This window comes from Periplaneta americana, chromosome 10 (genome assembly GCF_040183065.1).
Source record: "Periplaneta americana isolate PAMFEO1 chromosome 10, P.americana_PAMFEO1_priV1, whole genome shotgun sequence".
NCBI lineage: Eukaryota > Metazoa > Arthropoda > Insecta > Blattodea > Blattidae > Periplaneta > Periplaneta americana.
Genome location: NC_091126.1, coordinates 32284723 through 32311098, shown reverse-complemented (window position 1 = coordinate 32311098; position 26376 = coordinate 32284723). Strand labels below are relative to the sequence as shown.

Here is a 26376-nt window from a genome sequence, read left to right as displayed (position 1 = left end):
CAGTTATTAAAATTGGTCGATTGCAATGGGCTGGACACCTGGTAAGAATGGACGATACTAGACCCGCTAAAAGAGCCTTTACATCCAATCCTGGAGGAAGCAGATCCAAAGGAAGACCAAGGAGCAGATGGGAGGATAATGTATACGAAGATGCCAACTTTATTGGTGCACGAATGTGGACAGTCAAGGCCAGAAGTAGAGACGGCTGGAATAAAATACTGAGGAAGGCTAGAACCCTCAATGGGTTGTCGAGCCAATGATCATGATGAATACTGCATAATTACCCAAAAATTGCTACCACAAATACAGAATAACACTTTATTAAGAGCACACAAACGTGTATTAACAAAATGAGAGGTTTCAATGCCAACTGTATTACTTATCCAGACATTACCCAAGTAAATGTTTCTGTATCAATAACCTAAGGTACCAGTAATGTGGAGTACTGTGATATTTACCAATAGGTGGAACCTGGCTTAATGTATGAGTCTTGAAGATATTAAACATTCTTAACATGAATTCCTTCTCAAGAGGTTTAAATACAGAAATCTAGTGTGTAAAAAACCACACACATACATGCACATGCACTCTAACTTCCACCTCTGTCTCCCTCTTTCCCCTCCCCAGTCACTATTAATTTCATACGTTTTACATTTATATAAGCAGTAAAGTACAAACTAATTCAGACAGCATATAATTATTATAAACTACTTGCTACACCAAATTTATTTCACAGGGTTTTGGAGTTAATTGGATTCAGCAAGAAATTTGCAAGGGAGTCAGTCAATAAGCTGTACTAACTTTTTTTTCCTAAAAATATTTTATTGTAGAGCTTTGATTATCGTAAACTTCGGCAATCATAATTTCTACTAAAATTGTTTGATATCTCAAATACCATTAAATTTTAATGTCGTCGAAATTTTGCCTTAACACATACTGGTGCATTTCACCTGCATATTAACGAACATTAACACAATCTGAAGAATCACGTTATGTGCCTGATCAAAGAAGGAAGGTTATAAAAACAAATACTCACACAGTAAGAATACTCCTCTGCAGTTGTGGTTTTGGAATAATGTAAACACTAACAGCATCAAATATTTCTTTTGAAACATACTCTTCTGGAACCTGCAAGTATGAAGTCATGCTCAGAAAGTACATATAACCCAATATTATATTATACTGCTAAAATACTTAAATTAAAATTAGTTTAATTGAAAATTCCTGTATAAAATATTGACCACCCCATTCTCTCTGGGAATATTTTTTAAATAATAGGCCAACACAGGTGCCAAGTTAACATTTTTAAATTGATAAAATATAATTTCATATCACAGCAGAACCACTTCGAAAAATTTTATAAAGTCTAACAAGACTGTAGCCAAAAATCAAACCCTAAATTTGCTGACTAGAAAACAAATTTTATCTAGTATTACGCAGTACAAAGGAAAAACGAAACAAGTGCACAATACCAGAGCCGCCAGATTTTCACATATGCATGACCTCAACTGTCTTAAGGAATTGTGAAAGTAAAGGGGGTGGGGAATAAATATCTCTTCTATTTTCTCTTTAATCTACCTTTTTCTTCTCTTTTTCTCCATTTCTTCTCACTTTCTACTACTCTCTACTACCTTTCCTGCATTTTATGTCAACATACATACATACATACATACATTACATACATACAGTCGGCCTGGGTAGCATAGTCAGTATAGTGCTGGCCTTCTGTTTTCGAGGTTGCGGGTTCGATCCCGGCCCAGGTCGATGGCATTTAAGTGTGTTTAAATGCGACAGACTTATGTCAATAGATTTACTGGAATGTAAAAGAAATCCTGCGGGACAAAATTCCGGCACACCGGCAACGCTGATATAACATCTGTAGTTGCGAGCATTGTTAAATAAACCATAATTTAATTTTTACATACATACATATATATATATATATATTAATTATACAGTGCGTTCGCTTGATCTGAAGAAAGCAGAAAGATCCCAAACACTGCTTGGTTCATGCTTCAAGGCTGCATGCGCCTGTATGTTACTGGTCATTGCCACAACTTAGTACAGTTGGAGATGTTAGTGATAGATGACATATGTACTTGTGTACTTATTTTAAATACGTTTTAAGTGTTTGTGCTGCACATTAAATTAGTTGTTTAAATAAGTGAAATACCGACAGAAAAGTTTACTCTACAACAGCGAATATTTATGTACAAAACTTGTGTCAAAGCAGATTCATGCCAACAAGTGTGTAGGCAATTTGTAGAGAAATTATCCGATATTCGACCTCCAAATAGAGGTACAGTTTGAAACCTTGTCATTAGAGTAAGAGAAACAGGATCACTGAACTCTAAAATTTGTAGGCCAAAATGAAGGGTTCAAACAGAGGCAAAACTTGATTATGTTGGTGCATAACTTGAATGTTATCTTAATAAATCTTTATGTCGTGTTGCACAAGAAGTAGGTGTATCGAAAACTTCAGCCCATATGGCTACTAAACTTTAAAAATTGAGACCTTACAGTATTATTGTAGTCCAAAAATTACGGCTACATAACAACGACAGTCAAGTGAATATCTGTAACTGGGGTTTACAAAACATTGTTGATGATACTGTTAATCCACATTTAATCATTTTCTCTGATGAGGCATGGTTTCATTTACGTGGTTATGTATGTTCACAAAACAAAAGATTCTGGTGCACAGAAAATCCGCGATTAATTCACTTGGTTCCCCCTGCATAATTAAAAGATTGGTGTGTGGTGTACCGTAACAGCAAATCGAGTAATAGGACCAAATTTTTTTTAAGGTACGGTACTGTATTGTAAATTCAGAGAGGTATCATATGCAAATACATGGTTTTTTTTAACAGTTATCCGATAATTACAGACAACATGCATACTCTACAAAATTCTGCCACAGCCCATACTGCAGACGTTTCTTTGGAGGCTATAAGGGAGGTTTTGATGACAGAATTATTTCTACAGGTTTATGGCCCGTACGTTCCCCAGATCTTACAGCGTGCGATTGTGTGGAACCCTAAAAATACAGTCTATACAAATAACCCACACATCATCAATGAATTCAAAGACAATATAAGAAGAGAAATTAGAAAGATAACGAAAGAAGAACTTTTGCGTGTGAATACAAATTTCATCAAAATTTATTTAAGTAGGTTATTTTACGACGCTGTATCAACATCTCAGGTTATTTAGCGTCTGAATGAGGTGGAGGTGATAATGCCGGTGAAATGAGTCTGGAGTCCAGCACCGAAACTTACCCAGCATTTGCTCAAATTGGGTTGAGGGAAAACCCCGGAAAAAAACCTCAACCAGGTAACTTGTCCCGACCGGGATTCGAACTCGGGCCACCTGGTTTTGCAGCCAGACGCGCTAATCGTTACTCCACAGGTGTGAACTTTCATCAAAATATGTCGGGAATGTCTGAATGCTAATGGACACCGCTTTCAGCACTATTGTAACACAGGCTAGTGAAATGAAATGACGCTTGTGTGTATGCCATTAATTAATGAAAGTTATGAGTGCAATACGACGGAAATTACGGATCTAAAATACCGCGTTTTATCTCGCGCTCTACAGCAGGGGTGCCGGACAGGCTTTTTCGGTGTTAGAGGTTCCGACAGTCAGATTCGAGGCTCTCCCAGGAGCCGCGTACCGAAAGGCGAGGTATCTTCGGTTCTTGTAGCGAACAGAGCGCGGACCATGTAAATGCGAGCGGCGCTGCTCTGTGAAGACGAATCTAAAAACAAGCTACGGGGTTCGGACAGAAGATTACGCGAAAACATGGGATTCATGGGTAGGAATAAGCGGTGAAGGAGATTACAAACTAAACGCAACCCCTTCTATTGCCTAGAAGCAATATATAAGCAGAGAAATATAAACAAAGCGCATTCATTGTGTTCAACGGAGTAGAGTTGATATGACCATTCTGTATTTATTTTATGCTATTACTCTTGCGTACATTTTAGGTGAATGTCGTTAAGTTGAACCGCGATTAATAGTGTATTCTTTACGTTTAACATCTTAAATTAAAAAAATTATGAGTGAAGAGCGTAGACCCTAATAACGATCATCCTTCGCATAAAAGAATCAAGGCGCAGTTTTCAGGCAAGAACGATTTTCTACGTTAGGTGCTTTTGTTACAAATACGTTTTCACTGTTCGCGACGACTTATATTTGTGAAGCCGCATTTTAATTAATGAAATTAACAAAGTCTCATATTCGTAGCAGAATGTCGGATAAATACTTGCATAATTATTTTCGGTTAACGACGAGTAAAGAAATTAACGTAAATATTCGTGAACTTGTTATGAAAAGAACGCGTTGTTAGCTTTCTATGAAAGTAGTTTGTTTGTTCCTCCAAAATGTAAGATGTAAATAAATATATTTGACGCAAAGAAGTACGTTTATTATTCCAATAAGCATTTTTCCCTCCAACGGAAAACACTCATTGAATTTCTCTCACATGAATTCATTCATGAAATAATAATAATAATAATAATAATAATAATAATAATAATAATAATAATAATAATAATAATAATCGCTTGTTGATACAGAGCTGACTAGTCTTTCAATATCGCGCGTTCGCAGTCTTCCCCTACCCTCGCGCTGGTGAGAATCATTCGGCTGCCTTCGGTCAACGCGGCTACGTCCTTGACAGCAACTACAACGTTATAGCGGCTCTGCCGAAAGCCTCAGTTGGGCACTTCCGCCCGCGTTCTTCAGATCAAGCGTGACACGAACGCTCTGTACTTTCCACATTGGAACCAACGGGAATTTATCAGAAACTTTCTGGTTAGTAGTCTCTCATCTGATCATTGGACCACAACACCACTGAAAAATTCGATCTCAAAATTCTTTACACTACATACCTGCGATAAAATATTTCAACCAATTTCAATTGTCGATAACATTTATCGATTCATGTAATTCGGAAATGATTTCAGTTTAAATTTTACGAACAATATCCGTATAGGTTATTAGTCTTTTATTACTTCAAAACATCACATTGACAATTCAACAGTACGAATGAAGACAGCGAATTAGACATAAGGTGAGTACTAAAATGACATTATATATTTGTATATTAATGCTTCCTCTACCTGCAAAGACCATATTCATTGAATATACAATACAGTTGAGACTTAGAACAGGGGCCAGCTCCTCGGTATCCCCAGCGTCTTCTATATTATGCAAAAACCAACATAATCCATAAGAAACATAGATACGAGTCAGCCTCGGTAGCGTACTTGGTATAGCGCTGGCCTTTTATGCTCGATGTTACGGGTTCGATCCCGGCTCAGGTCGATGACAATTAAGTGTGTTTAATTGCGACAGGCTCATGTCAGTAGATTTACTGGCATGTAAAAGAACTCCTGCAGGACAAAATTCCGGCACACCAGTGACGTTGATATAACCTCTGCAGTTGCGAGCGTCGTTAAATAAACCATAATTTAATAATAGATACAAGTATCAGTGTGTCAACATTAATGCCTACGAGATGTAAGAGTACCGGTAATTCAAAAGTGGCATATGTGAACAGCTGGCGTCTTCTACACAATTACCATACGACCACTCCGGTATTGTGCATTTAAGTCAAAAAAACATAGAAGCTATAGGTCATTCGTTATCTCGTGGAACCAAATGAATGCGTGCGTCGTAGCTCAGAGTAAGAACTTATGGTGGGGGTAAGTGAACTAGCTAGCTAGCTGCAAGTGGAAGCATAGCTTGGGAGGAATACATCTCAATCCACTTTTTTCTTCCCCTTACGTGCAACTAAGTTTCACTATATAATGAATGACCTATATAAATTTAGGCCAATCTTCGATATCGCCCCATACCACACATGGGACTGATGTCTGATTTAAGTTTCTTTATGAGTTAAATTAGGAGACAGCTAAGTGACATTAAGCCGAGGTATGTGACAAGGTTAGTGGGTTAGTTGAGGGGATAATTTAAGTGATATGAGGCCGACAAATGTGAAAATTATTTAAGTACATTTTCTCACCTGTATGTAGTGTGGAGGGATACCGAAGTTTCACCTAAATTTATTGCACCGATGGTGGTGGTGGCAGCATAAATACTGTAGTGCTGGAATTGATATGGATCCACAAAAATATGATTGTCAATGGCAAAATTTAAAGTTTCCATTAACTAAATCTTATTCAGTAAACAAAAAAAAAAAAAAAAAAAACATACTGTTTCATATACGTCCTTACAAAGAGTTGCACATCATGTAACAGAACACTAAGCTGTACCATGAATATAGTGTATTTGTCCAATTATACATTTTTCCTTACGAGTTCGAAATGCTGGACCTGTCACCGGTAGTCCTATACTAAATCAGCACATTATTGAGCACTTTACTCGCCTTCAGTTCATAAGATAGTTTGGAGTGGTATTCCCGTCGTATGTTACATCTTGCATAGAAACATTTGCACATACTTGCCAGGTGCAGAATGTCATGAGAAACACTGAAATTTAAGTAGTGTAAAAAAAGTCTGGTTTATATTACTTACTCACAAATGGTTTTCAAGGAACCTGGAGGTTCATTGCCACCTTCACATAAACCCACCATCTGTCTCTATCCTGAGCAAGATTAATCCAGCCCCTACTATCATATCCCATCTCCCTCAAATCCACTTTAATATTATCCTTCCATCTACATCGTCTTGCCCCCCCCCCTCCAAAGGTCTTTTCCACTCAGATCTTCCAACTAACACTCCATATACATTTCTGGATTCACCTATATGTGCTATATACCCTGACCATCTCAAACGTCTGGATTTAATGTTCCTAATTATGTTAGGTGAAAAATACAATGAATGCAGTTCTGCCTTGTGTAACTTTCTCCATTCTCCTGTAAATTCATTCCTCTTAGCCCGAAATATTTTCCTAAGCCCCTTATTCTCGAACATCCTTAACAACGTGAGAGACCAAGTTTCACAACCATACACAACCACCAATAATATGACTGCTTTTTTGAAAGCGGACTGGATGATAAAAGCTTCTCAATCGAATAATAACAGCCATTTCCCGTATTTATTCTACATTTAATTTCCTCTCGAGTGTCATTTACATTTGTTACTGTTGCTCCAAGGTACTTGAATTTTTCCACCTGATAAATTTCCAATTTTTATATTTCCATTTCGTACTATGTTCTGTTCACGAGACATAATTATATATATATTTTTTTTTTCAGGATTTACTTCCCAACCTATCTCCTTACTTGCTTCAAGTAAAATTCCCGTGTTTTCCCTAATAGTTTGTGAATTTTCTCCTAACATATTCTCGTCATCCTCATAAACAAGCAGCTGATGTAACACGTTAAATTCCAAACCCACTCTGTTTTCCTGCAAAATTCTCTAATGATACTTTCTCCAGTTCCAGAGCAACGCTAATCTGCTCCAATCTTGGATTATTTCATCTAGTTGACCTCACGATAAAAAAAAATAGAAAAGAATATGCTGTAATTTAACTTCACACAGTTAAAAGTAGCCATCGTATCTTATGAATATTTAAACACAATAAAAAAGAATAAATAACTTATAATAGTTCTTCACAAGTGACAGAGTGAGTATGGAAAAGATCTTTCGAATAGGCCTACACGTGGACTGACACAATGGTTTAACATGAGGAGATCAGTGACGTCGCCAGGATCAGAGCAAGGGGGGTGCAGATGGGGTGCGAGCTGTAAAAATGTAGTACATAAAAGATCCAAATCTTCTCTTATGCACTTACGCGCATACTATACACTGTTTATTAATAATAATAATAATAATAATAATATTATTATTATTATTATTATTATTATTATTATTATTATTATTAGTAGTAGTAGTAGTAGTAGTAGTAGTAGTATTGTTCATCACATCCATAATGATACACTAAGGGACGTAGTTTTTTCACATCCAAGAAATTGTTGTATTTTTTTTTAATAAATTGCCCTTTGGGGTGCGGAAAGGGTTGCTCCGATTTTTTATGGGGTGCTTGCGCACCCTTTCACACTCCACTAGCGACGTCCCTGGAGGAGATTCACGTGGGTTTCAATTATCGTAGACTGTAAGTTGTTAGAAGGTAATCAGTGATTCAGGATTCGAAAACCCATGTGATACCAAATAGAACCCAAAGAAAAAGGCATGAAAAAGATAGGATATTTAAAAAGGGAAAGGAATTGCCATCCGTCCAAATTTCACTCTTCAGAATTTCTAGTAGCCCAAAAATTCGCAAATCGCCTGGAGTAAAAAATTAGTCGCAAACAAGGCCTCGGAATAGCCCAATCGGCGACTTTTCGTCCAATCTGGCAACCCTAGACTCAAGAATAGTGACAAGTACTTCACGCAAAAGTGGCACAAGTGAATGTCAGATTCATTATATTCCTCCGTTCATTTTTAATATCATGACTTAAAATCAAAAGAGGAATTTTCTTCAACAATTGTTGCATTTGATATCAGAAACTTACGCAGAATACTAACCACTATGTTTAATATTAACTAATATGTTACGAAAATAATTTATATTATATAAACCCATAATACTAAGTAATTATACATGCGGTTACCGGCATAATAAAACGGTTTTGTCAGAAGATTAAGAATTTATATAGTGTAACTTGAAAACCACTTACCTGACATGTTATTTTAGGACCTGCTATTGGATGAAATTCACACAAAAATATACATCTTACAGGTCCTTCATGACCACAACCTTCGAAATACCTCGTATCTTCTTCCATACTTGTTTTCATTGCCAAATGCCAGCTGAACGAACAGTGTCAGTGAGCTCTAACAAACGGTGATCTCTGTAGAGCTCACTGTGAATGAAGGAAATGTTCTGCCATCTATTGCGAGGTGCGAAAATTTGTAGTAGTACGCACTATCGATATATTATATTTCATTTATATTACTAAACTACAACGAGTTAGAAAGAGTCTTCTCTTTCTATCTCGTTGCTAAACTATATCCAGTAGCGGCTCGTGGATATTAGCACAGATTACATACATAACAGAATGCTCATCCCTATGTTAAAATCGGTAGCACTTTGAAGAGAAGAAGCGCCAGGATCGCCACCCGTCCATCGTAAATAACCACGAGATGGCAGTATACAGTCGCTAATGCAATTTAAATGGCAGTTATGACGTGACTCCTTATATAACTAGATGGCAGCATAGTAAACCTGACAAAAGTTGTTACCGTCAATTTTTATTTTAGTAGGTTATTTTACGACGCTTTATCAACAGCTTTGGTTATTTAGCGTCTGAATGAGATGAAGGTGATAATGCCGGTGAAATGAGTCCGGGGTCCAACACCGTAAGTTACCCAGCATTTGCTCATATTGGGTTGAGGGAAACCCCCGGAAAAACCTCAACCAGGTAACTTGTCCCAACCGGGAATCGAACCTGGGCCACCTGGTTTCGCGGCTAGACGTGCTAACCGTTACTCCACAGGAGTGGACTTTGTTACCGTCAAAGCCTATAAGGCTGAGCAATCTGGGATCTAGGATATTAGTCAAAGAGAGGCTCAGTTATAAACAGAGGATTTTTGTTCCCTATACAACGACAGGACGTTACGTCCCTTGGCGTACGGAGGAAGCGTAGCCAAAGCTGGGTCCACAGTATATAACAAAACACGTTATATAACAAACTTTATACGCAACATGTTTCTTTAACTTGCTATATGTTATATTTGTGTTGGTATCAAAATAATATTTTTGTAACAAATTATACAACTCGATAAATTAAATAAATTTCACGTTTGAAAATGGCGTCGAGTGCAGAGGATGTAGTTCTTGCTGCTGCTCCTTGTGTGATTCTGGCAGGAAGTAGTAGGCCTTGTAAACGAAAATGTTGGGTGCGACCATCATTACAAGTTAGAAAACAATACATTGGAATAACCTTTCAGCAGCTCTTAAGTTGAAGGCGCTGTATAATCCGTGGGATTAGCAATAAGCTAACAACAGATATCCTCTTGCGTTGAGCTTGTTCAGGTGTCAATTCATGAGGTACAGATATACAACTTTTTTCTAAAGTTCTTATTGTGGCGATTTGATGCACCAAGTTCTTCTGACCACTTGTGAGTACTTTTTTTGTTTGTTTTTGTTTTTTTTTTTCAAAGCTCTGCGTGATTTCTCAATATTGCTTACATTAGGTCTTTCATGACTTTGCAAACCTTTAATGTCTTCTACTCCACTACGGGAACACTGGGACCATCGTTGTGCTACGCTTGCACTAGTGATACCTTCACCCTTGACTTCATATATTCTTCGATCTGCGGCAGCAGCTTTATAATGTTGTTTCCGGTGGTGGATACTTTAGATGGACTATAATCTCAAACCTTATAACCTCCATTTTATATCCTTTGTATCAACAGATGAAGACCACCACATGCTCACAATACGTGATAATAACTAGCTTTAGGGCCTATAACATTCTGTAAATTTCATTGGCAAATTAAGAAAATCATTAAAATATTTCAAAACACCAAACTTAAAAATATGGCATTACTTGTGAGGCGTCCTAATAGAAATTGTTGACCTTTTGTATGGAAATTTGTAACAGTTTCATGAAAATTATACCTATGTAAAGGTGCTTTCATCATATTAATAATATGCAATTAAATACAAATGAAAGAAATTAATCTCTTTGGGATGGGTGTTAACCTTAAGGTATGTATTAACGTTTCGGAGGAAAATGTACATTTTTTAACCAACCTTTTTAAGATATTTATCAGACAACATATGAAAGTAGACTAACATAACCATATATCAGAAACTTCAATTTCACTTTTTGATTCCTTAAAAAAAATAATTAATTAAAAATTATTCTATTTCTTCAAAATGCCATATATTTTCTAAAAATTACTCAATTTTGAAATTTCTTTCACTGAGTTATTGCTGTTTATGCGTACAATGCTCTGTACTAGGATTTTGCAGCTAACATTATTACAAAGAAAATTTTAGTCAAAAAAACGCCATTTCAAACGTTAATACATACCTTAAAGGTACATTAACTTCACATTTTATCAATTTTATTAGTGGTATGCCATACCAGTAGCGTTTTGTTTTCTAGATTTCGTATACGTATTCGGCGCATACCCTCTCCCTTTAAGCATTGGTAAGAACGCAACCAACTATAACTTATTATCCTAGGAACTAGAGATGAACAAAACTAACTGCCGCTCTCGCTCGCTGTGTTTGTTGCATTAAGGTATGTATGAACGTTTTGGAGGAAAATCTACATTTTTTAACCAACCTTTTTAAGATATTTATCAGACAATATATGAAAGTAGATTAACATAACCATATATCAGAAACCTCAATTTCACTTTTTGATTCCTTAAAAAAAATAGTTAATTAAAAATTATTCTATTTCTTCAAAATGCCATATATTTTCTAAAAATTACTCAGTTTTGAAATTTCTTTCTCTGAGTTATTGCTGTTTATGCGTACAATGCTCTGTACTAGGATTTTGCAGCTAACATTATTACAAAGAAAATTTTAGTAAAAAAAAAAACGCCATTTCAAACGTTAATACATACCTTAAGGTATACCTAGTATACCTAGTGCAGAGCATTGTACGCATAAACAGCAATAACTCAGAGAAAGAAATTTCAAAATTGAGTAATTTTTAGAAAATATATGGCATTCTGAAGAAATAGAATGATTTTTAATTAATTATTATTTTTTTTTTTAAGGAATCAAAAAGTGAAATTGAAGTTTTTGATATATGGTTATGTTAGTCTCGTCATTCTCGTGCGCTTCGAGTCTCATCGTTCTCGAAATAGCATTTGGTCGGCGTGGAAAGATTTCGTAACTTTGAATAACATACATCATTGAAATAAATAACATTATAAATGTTTAAATGAGACAAAAAGACAAAACAGAACAGTATCTTAGTTATCAAAATGTCCTGGTTCTATTATATGATATTGCCTATGGTTATATAAATAGAAAAAATGCAATTCTCAAATAAATTTGCATTTCTAAGAAACATAAAAAAATAACGTTAATATCTTCTTAGGCTACTTGAGATTGCACATTTGAATTCAAACATATGAAAAGAAAATTCCTAGCCTTTTAATAAGGACCTAGTAATTAAATAAAGACTGAGGAACGGATTATTATACACTGAAAGGTAGAGATGATGTTCCAAATAGGCTACTTGATTGTTTATACATATATAACAGTTGCAAAAGTAGATAAAAGTTCAGTCAGGTATAAACAATTGTGGCGATTCAAGGCGCTTGACGTTCGGGACTTCGGGAGTGATCAATCTCGGCGTCTCGAAACACTCACAAGTAGTCTCTACGTCTACGACGCGACGTATACAACATTGTCGTGCGGGTTTTCGGCTTTGCGGGCGCTGTTAATCTTGCTTTCTCGATCGTTGTTCATCTCTACTAGGAACCTTCCACTGGACGAAAGCAAATAATTCATTCATATTTTTCTGCTCAGGAGTAGGTCTTTTACTGCAAACTCAACATTCTCCAATATTCCCTATTCTCCACTTCCTCTTAGTTTCCACATACGATCCATACCGGTATATCTTAATGTTGTCTATAATCTGATTGTGATATCTTCTTCTGCCCCGAACTTTTCTCCCATTCACCATTCCTTCCAGTTCATCTTTCAGTAGACAGTTCTCTTTTAGTCAGTGACCCAGCCAGTTGCTTTTTCTCTCCTTGATCAGTTTCGGCATTATTATTTTTTCTTCACCCACTCTCCTTTTAACACAGGTTTTTTCTTACTTTGTCCATTTTACACGCTCCATTCTTCTCCATATCCGCATTTCAAATGCTTCTAGTCGTAATGTCCATGTTTCTGTCACGTACAGTGCCACACTCCACAAAAGCACTTCAATAGTCTCTTCCTTAGTTCATTTTCCAGAGGTCCGCAGAAGAACAACCCAAGTATTTGAAGCTCTTCATTTGTTGTACGGCAGTCTTTATTTTTCTTCCGATAACGATGCTCTTCGTCTTGTTTGCATTTATCTTGATCCCATACTGAAGAGAATATATGAGGCAAAAAGCAACACTCAGCTCTACCGTCGGTCGTTAATGAAACCATTACCTCAGTAGTACAGAAAAAGCGCGCGTTATTTAAGTCTTTCCATAGTATGCGTGATCACTGTCAGGATGGAGCGGTTAAATTTTTAGCAGAAATATGACAAAACTGTAACAAACAACGTATTTTCGAAGGAGATATTTTTGTTCTTTTGTAGCCTACTAATTGCAGTACAATTTACATACATACATCGCTACCCTTCTACTAGTGCGATAGCTAATTTTATTAAAAACTTTCGAAAACATGAGTGAATGTCGCTTGACTTTTGATATTGCCTAACGAATGGTAAACACTTTCTTTACTTAGGCCTACATGTGGAAAAGTAATTTTTCTTTGTTTTAATATTGTAACTGAAAACCGATTCATTTCGGCCTCCACTTCGGTGGATTGCGGATGTGGATGGGAAAGGTTTTAAATGATCAGAATTTAACTACCTACATATCGGTTCTTATAATAATTTATTATAGGTTTATATGCTATTTAATATGTGAAATTTCTTGCACGTTCATACAAAATTCATTTTTCAAGGAAAGAAAATCTATGAGACCAAAGGCTAAAATATGCATTCATAAATAAAAGGAAGACGGACAACGGGAGGAAGAAAACGAGGATCAGTATAAAATAGGAACTTCATAGTAGGCTACCGGTATATCACTAGCTTTTGAGTTCAACGACCTGAATACAGATTAAAATACAAATAAGTATCTGAGTTCATCAAAGTTCATAAATCGCCACTTCTATCAACTTTCGATTTTTGTGCAATACTGATCAAGCATTGCATTTAGAAATATATGACAGACATCACCATACCAAAAAAGGTGTGCATATGGAAGAATAAAATGAAGGAACGAAGATGTAAGCATTTAAGTAAGTGCGAATTTAATGTTCCTTTTTTATTTAGATATGTAAGTGCAATTTATTTGAATATGTGAATGTTGATATGGACCTCCGTCACGGAGTCGTGGTTTTTCAGAAGGCTTGTATAAATGGATTGTTCACGGGGAAATTTTCTTTTCTGTCACTTTCATTTCAGAACTACTGTGTTTTTTGAGAATAATTTGCAAATTCTTGCATATGTATTGCAATTTCAGTTCTCCATTTTTAATGTGCATTTTAAAGCGTGGGTGATTTAAACTTACGCGGTACTGATACATTGACCTATCTACAATATTGGTCGCATAACATATGCCATATAATTAACACAGCTCATAAGGGTGTACCATTAACTTATTTATTTAAATACTTCAGATTTTTGGTCGAAATCTAATAAGATGACGGATAGTGATAGCGGAAACTTTTAAGCGAAAAATTTAATTTGTATTTTTTTGTTCTGAAAATTTTCATTTGAAGCAGGTAATAATTTTATAACTAAGTGTTAATAATCAGTAATAACAATGATTCGGTAATTTCCGATTTAATATTATTATCCCTTCATGTAATGCAGTATAACCTAACCTAAACTAGAATAAGACTGAGAAAGGATAGAACAGGTGGTAAGGGGAAGACACCTCCCTTTCCTTGAAAATAAACAGTGATGCTATTGTTGCCAGTGATGGAGCCGTTACTTCTGTTTTGCAGGAGGTTGTAGCAGTGTTGTAATCTGATTGTTGACCGACAAAGCGCTTAGGGGTATACAGTAGTTCTCTGGTGGTTATATTAAAAAAAAACACTGTTTTAATAACACCACAATTAAAGTGATTGTTGTCTTGATTACTGATACATGTCATTGCATATACTCACAGTAGTCTAAGAATTTGTCCTTTCTTGCAAGGCATACCAAAAGTCTAAACTAACCTGTTACTGATTCGACCTTACGAAACCTCGCTTTTTCTCGGTGATCACTAAGGAAACTCACGGAAATGATATGTATGTACTGCCCCTTTCTGCCACCTATTCCTTCCACCTCGACGGATTGATCCTGTCTGCGCGCACTTCTCCACCACCTCCCACTTTCACAGCAACTTTCCATCCATATTTCGTTGCAAAATCGGTATCCGCATTCAATTTTTCTTTAGTTTATAGTATACATATGACTCGATTAAAAGCCAAATGAGTAAATACATTTGTACTTTAACGTGGTAAAACAATTGTAAAGAATTACTGTTGTTTCCCCCCCTCTCCCAAAACTCCCAATTCTCGACACTTGGCAGATTCTTGAGTGACACTGACAGATGTGAATTATGCTTAGTGATGTGCCAACATAAATTAGATATGTTGGCTATGGAGAAAGGATCCACTTTTGAGTGATATTCCTTTAGGCCTATATTATGGACATCACCACACGTCAGAGGGGGAAATTTGTTTAATTAATGTCATTGTCGTATCACACACTACAATTTTACAATTTGGAGGATCTCTCCTTAAAATATCTCTGTCTTGCATCTACAGTAGTTAATGGCATATTTAGTTGTCGAAAACTGGCCGAACTTTTTGGAGTAGTTCATATTAACAATAGAGCAATGATTCCAGAACCACCATGCAAAGATGTAGTGGCTATATTTTATAATATATTCGAGAACAGTATGTCTGTGCTAACAATGGAAATGCGTTACTTCAACAGATGTCTTTTGTAGCTAATCTGCTGTTACATTCAGCTTGTTATTAATTAACAATTTTAAACTAAAAGGATTTAAAAGGAGTATTTAATCGAGGATGTGAAGAGAGTAAGTAAGTGGTTATAAACTGAGAGGCAACAACCTGGCCACTTGAGAATTTTACATCAATACCACAACTTATATGACACAGGACACTGAAAAACATAATTTTAAGCCATATTTCTTAATTTTTAAAATTTCCATTGTTATAATGCTTAGCAGACGTGGAAGATAAAAGGACATGTTTTTTTATAATCCTGTATGTAGGGAAGATATACAGAACATTGGTGTTTCTTTTGCTTTTAAATTGTTCCTAATAATGTATGTTATCACCCCTTGCATGGATAACAGCTACTGCTCCAAATGTGTTTACTACACCTTGTGTTGATAACAGCTACTATTCGATGATTCTTTCCATTGATGAGAGGCTCGATGGTGCCCTGATTGACGTTTCCGTCCACACCTGTGGAGTAACGGTCAGCGCATCTGGCCGTGAAACCAGGTGGCCCGGGTTCGATTCCCGGTCGGGGTAAGTTACCTGGTTGAGGATTTTTCCGGGGTTTTCCCTCAACCCAATTCGAGCAAATGCTGGGTAACTTTCGGTGCTGGACCCCGGACTCATTTCACCGGCATTATCACCTTCATTTCATTCAGACGCTAAATAACCTGAGATGTTGATACAGCATCGTAAAATAACCCAATAAAATAAAAAATAAAATCGACGTTTCCCCCATTCCTCTTTCAGGGTATTTTGGAGTTCAGCAGGGAAGGGATGCGACTTTTGACACTCTTACCTAGTGTATCTCATATATGCTTCATCGAATTCGTATCTGGACTTTAAGCAGGCCATTTCATTCTGACCTGCTCAAGGTATTCATTAACACACATCTTGCAGCATGAAGACGAGCATTGTTGTGCATGAACATGAAATCCTCGTCAATAAATCGTGCATATGGGACTATATGTTTATCCAGGATCTCCTTGATACACGAGTATCATTGTCCATTCAAAGAACCTCCCTTGACGCACACAAGTTTTGTAGGAACTTAGTACACAGTGCCTCCCCACACCCACCTTGGAAACTGACCCGGAAACTGAAGTGCAGGAGGAGTTCTGTTTTCCTGGTCATCTACATATTCTTTCACGACCGTCTGGTGATCGTAGTCAGAATCTTGATTCATTGGTAAACATGACATCTCCACTCTGCTTGGGTCCAATTGGCATGATTATGTGCAAAGAGCGAATGTGCTATACTATGTTTTGGGTCTAATTCAGGGCCTTTTAGTTGGCTACGTTTTTCAAACCATACTCACTCAGTCTTCTTTTTACAGTCCTCAAGCTTAAATTTACTTTCTTACATCCTACAGCTGAGTTCGTATCTCAACAGTTGTAATGTGCCAGTTTCTTAATGTTTGTAAGAAAATAAAACTGTCATCCTGAGCTGATATTGAATGTTTTCTCCCCGATTCAGATTTTCTATAATACATCCCAGTCTCTCTATGACGTTGGACCACATTTTGTATTGTAATGCGAAAAATCTGGAGAACTGTAGACACACAACACTGACTTCTCCAATCTTCGATTAACATGATTAGTCTTGCTGTGTTAGTGACACCATGGGATTTTACACGAGAAGCAGTGCAGTTACACTTTGTCAGGCTTGAAATTCTGAGCGAAATGCTTCCTTTGTTTGTGAAACTTTCAAAAGTTATCACAAGGATATTCTTGTGGTTTAGACAATGAAACCATAGTGTTTTTTTCTGCATTGAACATTGTCAAAAATTTCATTTGTTCAATCATGATATGAGAAATTAATTATACATCCTGATTACACAACTTTTAACACTGTATCACTTCGGAATACGTATGATAAGAACTTTCTTGTGTTAAATTTTAACATACCACACAGGCGTATACAAACTCAAATGTAACATCTGCAACAACTTCTACATAGGACAGACAGGCAGATCATTTCAAACATGTTACAAAGAACACATCACAGCCATAACAAAATTACAAAACACCTCCACATATGCACAACACAACACAAATGCCAACCACACCTACAGAGACATCAATACAGACATGGAAATATTGCACATCCAACCAAAAAGCCAGAAACTCAACACACTAGAACAATATGACATATAACAGACACACGAAAACACGCCCCAACGATATTCTCAACACACAACTCAGTTTCAAAACACATACACTCTTTGACTCTACACTACGAACGCACCCACACAGGAAACAAGAGGTGCCAAGACCAACAACGACCAGTTCCGAAGATGACCGAAAATAGGTCGAAACATGTTAACTAGGTACGTTAAAATTTAACACAAAGTTCTTATCATACATATTCCGAAGAAATTAATTGTTGCATTGTGATATAAAGAGAAATTCATGCATCATGAACTAATCCTAAAATGATGATGTAGAATTTTCAAGTGGCCTGGTTTTTTTTTTTTTTTTTTTTTTTTTCGCTTCACATTGTATTTTAATCGAGTTTTAAGAAACAGCATTTATTCAACTGCTTATGTGGTAAAATATATTTTCTCGTTGCTGGTTGAAAGAACACATCATACATAGCATAAAAACAGCACTTAGTCAGTGTTGGCATCAGTCAACATCGCAACACAGTATAACTATATGCAAGAAAGACTATCAAACTTTACAATTGTCAAAAAAAATTAGTACATTACACACTTCAGCAAACAGATTTTCTTGGGAACACTGCGAAATTTTACACACTGGTGGATTTTAATTTATGTATGTAATGGGAAAGCATAACTTATTTTCAGGCAACTTTAATGCAGCTTCGCTGCTACGTGCAATATCATAACAGAATATGTCTTGTAATATAGCAAATAACAATATTACATACTTCTGTGGTGCTTAAAACTGAAGGAGGTTTTGGCCTCATTCACAACCATCTTCCATTCTACTTTATCCTGTGCTCTCTCTCCATTCCCCCCCCCCCCCCCCTGCACCGTTCAGGTTAAAGAGGACTTGGTTTTGTCCATTCTCCATCTGATTTTGGGTTTTCCTTGTGGTCTATGTCCATAGAGTTTCCCCGTCAAGCTGTTTTTAATAGGAAGGTAAAGTGGCCTCGTCTGAAGGGACCCTAACACAGTAAGAAACTTACAGTTTTAAAAGAAGTGATATGCAAGTGTTAAAAATTTGTGAATCAGGAATGAATATTAGAAATGATAAAATGATTAAAATATTCTCATAACTAATTTATGTAAATTTGTGAGAAATTTCATACGTGTATCTACTTAAAACTTGTAATTAAATGAAGACCAGAGGTCTTAATTTTGGTAATATAGAATGCCGTTCATGTATAGTCCAGAGCAGTGGTTCTCAAAGTGTAAGGAGCTAAGGGAGGGTCGCGAGATGATTAAAAAAAAGTCTTGTTAAAATACATTTATTTTATATGGAGAAACATAAACAACGTTTAACACAAAAAAGTGTTTTAGTAGTTTAAGGGGAGAGGATGGTATTTTTTTTAACTTTTTTCCTATTTGGTGTAAAATGTTAATCTTTTGTATGTAGAGAGCTCATAGCTGTGGCAACTCAACCGAATAAAAATATTTTGAAAAAAATTATTTGGGGGCCCAAATTTGAAAAAAATACACCCAATGCAGGGTTGTACTAAAACCGATATAACTAAACCGTTTTTAAAGATAGATTGAAACAGGTTTTTGCAATGTATTTGCAAAAGCATGTTCTACAAAATATCTGTAACTTAATTTTGATATTAGTCCCTACGTTTGTAAACTAAACAATTAAAATTTAATAACAATTTTCTGATTTTCTTTCTTGGAAACAAACGGACGTATTTTTAAAATGAAATCAATTAACAAAATTCTGTTACAGAGAAAAGTTTCCTAATAGTCTAAAGAATGTGTGTTCTAAATTTCATGCATGCATCTTTAATTCAGAAATTATATCCATTTTTGTCTGGCAATGTAGCAAAAAAGAAATGAAGTTACTGGAAACCGATAAAAGCGGGCGTGTGATTTAAAAATCCATAGCGCAGGAAGTTTAAAAATGACGTCTCAACATCCGATAAGGCACACAAATACCCACAAAATGTTATGCAATTCATTCCACATATTCAAAGGGTATAGTAAAGAAAAAATAATTTTTCTTGAAAATTTAATTTACCGGAAACAACAATAAAAGTGGGCGAATGATTTAAAAATCCATAACGCAGGAAGTTTAAAAATGGCGACTCAACATCCGATAAGGGCACAAATACCCACACAATGTTATGCTATGCATTCCACATATATCACAGAGTATTTTAAAGAATTTTTTTTTTAATTTACTCATTTGTCACTAAAAAATACCATCCTCTCCCCTTAAAGTAAAAATAATTAATGTGATAAATCTACGGTACCTGTTGTTCAGAAAGTAGCTTCTCAAATCTGGACTCTGTATTCGATACACACTCTCTGGGATGTCATTTTCAAGTTCAAGGAAATATCTCGCTTTTGTTTTGATGACAGTCATAGACGAGAAACTTATTTTGCATAAATACGAGGTAGCAAATGGTATAAAAATTTAAGAGTTTCTTTTGCAAGCTCAAGGAATTCTTTTGGTACAAAACTGGTCTATACTGTACGGGAGGGGGGGATGAAGGTCTAGTTCGAACACATTCTGTCAATAGACACATTTCAGTGAGTTTTTTTTTTATTTTGGCCTAAAAGAGATTCAGTATTCATCTGTGACTGTAGTAATTGTTTTGAGTTTCTTCCGAAAAACAGTAAAAAAAAAACTGTTTAAAATCATACTTTACTTGGTGTCCACTGGTTTTGAGTAAAATTATAATTATTTGCAATTTTACAGGGATTTTTATTTTTCGAATAGGGGTCAAGAATCGGTATGGTGAGGGGGCAGGGGTCGCAAACAAAAATCTTGTCAAATGTGGGTCGCATCTTCAGAAATTTGGGAACCACTGGTCCGGAGAAAAAAAAAATTCTCTTTTTATTTAGATCTATATTAAATGATTTCATATGTGTTAGTTATGTCTTTTGAATACTAGATATAGTTATCCCCTTTACATGGCATGGAGGCGCATAGGCGGCATGGAGGTAGAGCTCCATGCTTTCATGTCTTTGGCATTAGAATGACGTGGTGTATTCACCACCACAGTTATACCGACTTTTACCTCTGGAAAAGTGTGGCTATGTGGACAGTTTGTATTGCTATACTACATGAGTAGCCAATAGTGGAATTACTTCAGGGTTAGTTTCGAGTCAATAGCTAATATGGAACGGTTTTTTTCTTTCTTTAGATCCTGTCACTTCCGGAATTTTTGTGGTTTCAAATTGACTCCATAAGAAATGTTCTAAATTGTGAGTTGTTGAGTTACATGGCATTGTTGAATTGAAAATAAATTCTGCAAGATTTTTTTCAACACTCTCTCCGTGGAAACATTTTGTAAATGTATTGTAAAAGGAAACTCTTTCATCGATCTTTGTTTCATTTCGCACTTCAAATCATAAGTAAGAATATATTCGCTACTGCAACAGACACTGTGAACACGGTATCAAACTGAAGTTGAACTGTTTCCATTGGGTGATTGTCAGTCTAGATTATCTTGGAGTACTGGTACTGATAGACAGAATTGACAGTCTTTGGAGTCTCATTTCATCTTCACCTGAGCTAATATGTTATAACTTACATTTTGAACACTATATTTATAATCAAAAAGGGTTTTTAATTGCAAACTGTATTTCATGGTGTTGCAGGAAGAAATAGACTATTGTTTAAATCCCTTAACCATTAACTGCAAACATACCAACGAACACATGACACCTAAGATGGAGTCTGAAGGTGAAATTTCAGCAGAAATTGTGCAGAACTCTGCATCACAAATTAGAAACAAACAGAGGTGAGTTGACTCATCTGAATCATTAAGCAAACATATTTAAAGAAATAGTTTTTAGGAGTTTTGTTTGTCCATCGTAAATTGTGTTTATCTTACGAAGTACTAAGAGAGAATACTTTTGTTGGCTGTTGTTGGTTGCATTAATAGTTACGAAGATCTGTTTAACATGAGAGAAAACAATTCCATTTCAAAACCTAAAATAAGTAGGATTTGAATATTTTAAAGGTTACGTTATATGGTCTAAAGTTTCTACTAAGATGCAAAATTGTGTCTACCTCTGTGGAGTAATGGTTAACCTGCCTGACCACGAAACGAGCTGGTCCAGGTACAAATCCTGGTTAGGACAAGTTACCGTACCTGGTTGGGGTTTTTCATGGGGTTTTCCCTCAACCCATTAATAGCAAATGCCGAGTAACTTTCGGCACTGGACCCCGGACTCATCTTGCTAGTATTATTACCTTCATCTTATTCAGATGCTAGATAACCAGAGCAGTTGATACAGCGTCGTAAAATAACCAACTAAAAATGAAAAATTGTCCACTGCTGTAGAGTAACAGTTAGCATGTCTGACCATGAAACAAGCGATCCTGGATTCAAATCTTGGAAATGTTGAGTAACTTTGGCACTGAACCCAAAGGCATAATCGCCTTCATTTTATTCAGATGCTAGATAACCATAGCAGTTGATAAATTGTCGTAAAATCAATTAAAAACATGCAAAATTTGGACACTTGTTCTTTAATAGAGGGGATGTGTGAAATTGAACCAGTTTTTTATTTTCAATTTAAAATTATTTCTTTCAAATATATATGAAATATTATATTATTGTGGAACTAAAGACCTTTATAATTAAGACTTAAGTTTTAAGACAAAAAAAAAAAAAGCAATAAAATTTTATTACATTGAAAATACCATAAATCTCCACTAACATCTGCGTTATTGTTGTTGAGAGATTCCATGCTTGTCGGAATATCTAGCTATGATTTAGTACCATCCTTCTCACTTCCATGCTTCAGTAAATACAGTATCACAAGTAAAACCTTCTTTAACACTAAACGTACTTTATTAATGCCAGATTCGAATTCTGATTCACTTGATTGCTCTAATACAACTCTCAAACTTCGCAAGTGTTTTCACATATATCTCACACATTACCTCCAGAACAATGAATCCAGCTGTGAAAACGAAGCTGGAAGAGAAGCAGCACAAGTGGCCTGCTGTAGCTACTGTTAACTATGTTGACAGTGGTGCATGCAACACAGGCTGAAGTGCAATGGAAATCTGATATATTTCATGCTTTTATTAGCAATTTAGATAGATAGATAGATAGATAGATAGATAGATAGATAGATAGATAGATAGATAGATAGATAGATAGATAGATAGATAGATAGATAGATAGATGGGTGGGTGGGTGGGTGGGTGGGTGGGTGGGTGGGTGGGTGGGTGGATGGATGGATGGATGGATGGACGGACGGACGGACGGACGGACGGACGGATAGGTAGGTAGGTAGATAGGTAGATAGATTTATTCGTTCCATAGTATTCTTACATTTGCTTTATAGCATAGGATAAAGAACATGTCCAATTCTTACGTTTAAATATAAATGCAATACATATAAAATGCAAATATGAAATATGTACAGAATTAATACCTTAATAACAATAATATTTTATACAATGTAATATGTTTACCATTTAATAGTACTAAAATATTTACACAGTACTGTGAAATGTCAAGAATTCATATACAGAATAAAAAGTGTGAGATATTAAGTAATTTTTTAGTTTTACCTTAAATAATGCAGGGTTTTGGCTATGATTCTTAATGTCTTCAGGAAGACTATTGAACATTTCTATCGCCATGTAACATACTCCCCATTGATAGCATGATAAATTTGATGATGGCGTATGAAAATCATTCTTTCTGCGGGTATTTATACTATGTATGGCTGAATTAGTTGGAAAATTTTCTTTATTACATAAGAGGAAATTTATTATAGAGTATATGTATTGATTTGTTAAGGTTAGAATTCTAATTTTTTAAAAAATAATCTACATGATTCTCTAGCCTTTGCTCCAACTATTATTCTAATGGCTCTTTTTTGTAATAAGAATATATTTTTACTATCTGCAGAATTTCCCCAAAATATTATTCCGTAGGACATAATGGAATGAAAATAGGCAAGATATATTGTCTTTAAGATACTGCTGTTTAGAAATTGTTGTAACGACCTAATTGTGAAGCATGCTGAGCTAAGTTTGGGGGTTATTTCTTTCATATGATTTTCCAATTTATTGTATTATTAATATGCAAACCAAGAAATTTGGTTGTTGATGTTTCTATTAGAGGTAGGCCATATATTGTTGAATCTATGAGAGGGAGAGCTGTCCTTGTATTATTTCATGTACCTCCACCAAAAGTTTTCAGTGCAAATCTCAGACTGATAAGACAAACTCTCCTTGTTAGTCTGTAGTCAGTTGGTAAATTATTCATTCGTTCATTCATAACTGGCGCTACAGCCAATTAAGGGCCCAGACCTCCTCCAATATTTGTAGCCATTCTGTCCTGTGCCAGTCTCCGCCACCTCCTAACTCCAAGCTTCCTTAAATTATCCTCCACATCTTGCAACCACCTAAGCGTGGGCCTTCCTCTTCGTCTTGTTGCACCTGGGTGTCCATACATTGCTCGTCTAGGTAACCTAGAGTTTGACATCTGCTCAACATGGCCGTTGGTCAATTTTAAAGAAATTATATAAATGTAACATAATTTCTGCGTCTTAAATGCGTGTTCTTTATGCTCGTCTTTCTTAACAATTCAGCGTAAACAGGATGAGCATGACCTGTGGTGTTGCTAAGCATCAAGTAAATAAGTGTAACAGTTACATTTTAGACATTAGTAATAATTCTTGTTGAAGTTGCTTCTTTTATTGTTATTATATTAAAGAATGAAACATAAAATATTGTGGTTGGAAATTCTACTCGTATATATTGCATAACTCATTGAAAAAATAGACATACCGTATTATATGTTGCAATTGACAAAATCTATCATTCAGAGCTCATGTTTATCTTTCATTCAGATATTGAGAGGATTAATATTCTGAATTTCCAAAAGAATGCCAGTGGTCCGATTTAGGCCTACACGTATTACTTCCTTCCCCCAATTTCCACAAGAACAAAAACACAAATACTGTCACACTCACAAATATAAGACATGGAAATACATATTATTTTGAATATCTGAAGTTTTGTTAAAAGATCATATCATACAAGGAAAATAATGTAATATTAAGAGGTAATGGGTGAATGGAGGCACATGAAAGTGTCATTATGCTGTAATCCAGAAGGTCGCGGGTTTGATTTCCATTGAGGTTATGAATTTTCTTCATTTATTTAATTTTTAGAGTACGAACACGTTGAGCATGGAAGACTGGCTGGGACAGTAGCAGAGAGTTTTGTTGGGGAAATGAATCAATAGAATTATATGACACCACACATGTTGATTCATCAGCGAGCAGTAAGCTCCGTGAATGATGTCCGTCATTCTTTCCAGCTTGCAGCACAAGTCTTGGTTTGTTGTACAGTAACGTTGGAGAGGTGATTGTGGGTGGTCCGTTGACCAGATATCAGTGGCGTCTTTTGTAATTAATAGGGACGACTTTTATTAATTATTTGTAAGTTAACTGAAGTATTCGTGGTTTTTAAATTACCGGTATACAACTTTGTGTTTTATTTTAAACTACACACATTTGGTCGAGTCTTGACTCTTAATTTGCTGTAACTCAGAAGCCATTAAAGATTTTGAGCAGTGATAACTTTCAAAAGTAATTGTCATTCTTTCTCAACATTTCTCTTGCTTTGACTCACATCTAATATGAAAAATAAAAAAGTTCGCTGCTTATCAACTTTTGAAGATGTAAATGTCTGTTTTGAATAGATCACTTCGAAGTTAGTATTTTTTTTCTTACTTTTAAGAAAAGATTTTGATTTCGAGTTTTTTTTTATGTTTTCCTTAGACATTGACCTCCTATTAACCAAAAAAATTACAGAGCAATTTATTGACAATTGTAGGAGCTACGACATGATAATGTTTAACAGAGTGAGAAATCATTTTCGGCTGCTAGGTGCAATTAAAGAACCTTAGCTATAATCAATCTCTACCTTGTGCACATCAAGCTTCTTTGTGTTTCAAAACACTGATAGTGAAGATGGCTAGACTTAAAGCTAGGCATCAACATGTTCGTACAATTAGGGTCGCATCGCCCTGAAGTTTACTCAGACTCTAATAGAAACAAATACCAAGAGTAGTTTCTTTGAGATATAAGTGGCATGCTCGTAGGAATGACATCCCTACTGTTACTAATGCTTACCTTTACCTTCACTGAGTGAATAGATTATAGATACTGCAGTGCATCAAACTGGCTCTCTCTAGGCTGAGGTGCTTGCAGGCTTCAGTTATACATTGTGTGTATTTTCAGTGATATGCGGCACAGTATCGTTAATTTGACACACCATAAGTTAATGTAAAATATTACTATATACCGGCTGCTTCAAAGTACCTTTTTTTTTTCTTCAAAAGCGACATGATACTTGGTGTTCGTGAAATAAAATCCATAACCAGAACATAAATACAGAATCAATTGGTAATACTTCCATTTTTCGGAACAAACCAGAGATAGAGATAACTGGAGTCAACTTCGAATTTTCAAATTGATACTTAGATATTATAAGGTATCTTTGGATAGAACTTTTAAAAAGAAACAACTTTTACTAAAACTTTTTTGTATCTTTCATTATT

General features: G+C 35.6%; 2 protein-coding genes across 8 annotated transcripts in view; one reads left to right on the top strand and one right to left on the bottom strand.

The window, feature by feature from the left end:
• LOC138707558 (GATOR complex protein NPRL2-like) overlaps positions 1–8800 on the bottom strand; it is a 35001-nt gene extending 26201 nt beyond the window's left edge. The window contains exons 1-2 of the mRNA XM_069837122.1: positions 8648–8800; positions 1037–1128 (exon numbers count right to left, since the gene is read on the bottom strand). Coding sequence (XP_069693223.1) covers positions 1037–1128; positions 8648–8767 — 212 coding nt within the window. The 5' untranslated portion in view covers positions 8768–8800. The remainder of the gene's footprint in view (positions 1–1036; positions 1129–8647) is intronic.
• Positions 8801–13684: 4884 nt separating this feature from the next.
• LOC138707552 (zinc finger protein 239-like) overlaps positions 13685–26376 on the top strand; it is a 50029-nt gene continuing 37337 nt past the window's right edge. Inside the window, exons 1-2 of one of the 7 annotated variants that reach the window (XM_069837108.1) lie at positions 13685–13947; positions 21437–21579. In XM_069837108.1, the coding sequence (XP_069693209.1) occupies positions 21497–21579 (83 nt within the window). In that variant the 5' untranslated portion in view covers positions 13685–13947; positions 21437–21496. Of the gene's footprint in view, positions 13948–14087; positions 14434–21436; positions 21580–26376 lie in introns of those variants that run through there. The other 6 variants (XR_011334272.1, XM_069837106.1, XR_011334270.1 and 3 more) reach the window with 6 other exon arrangements.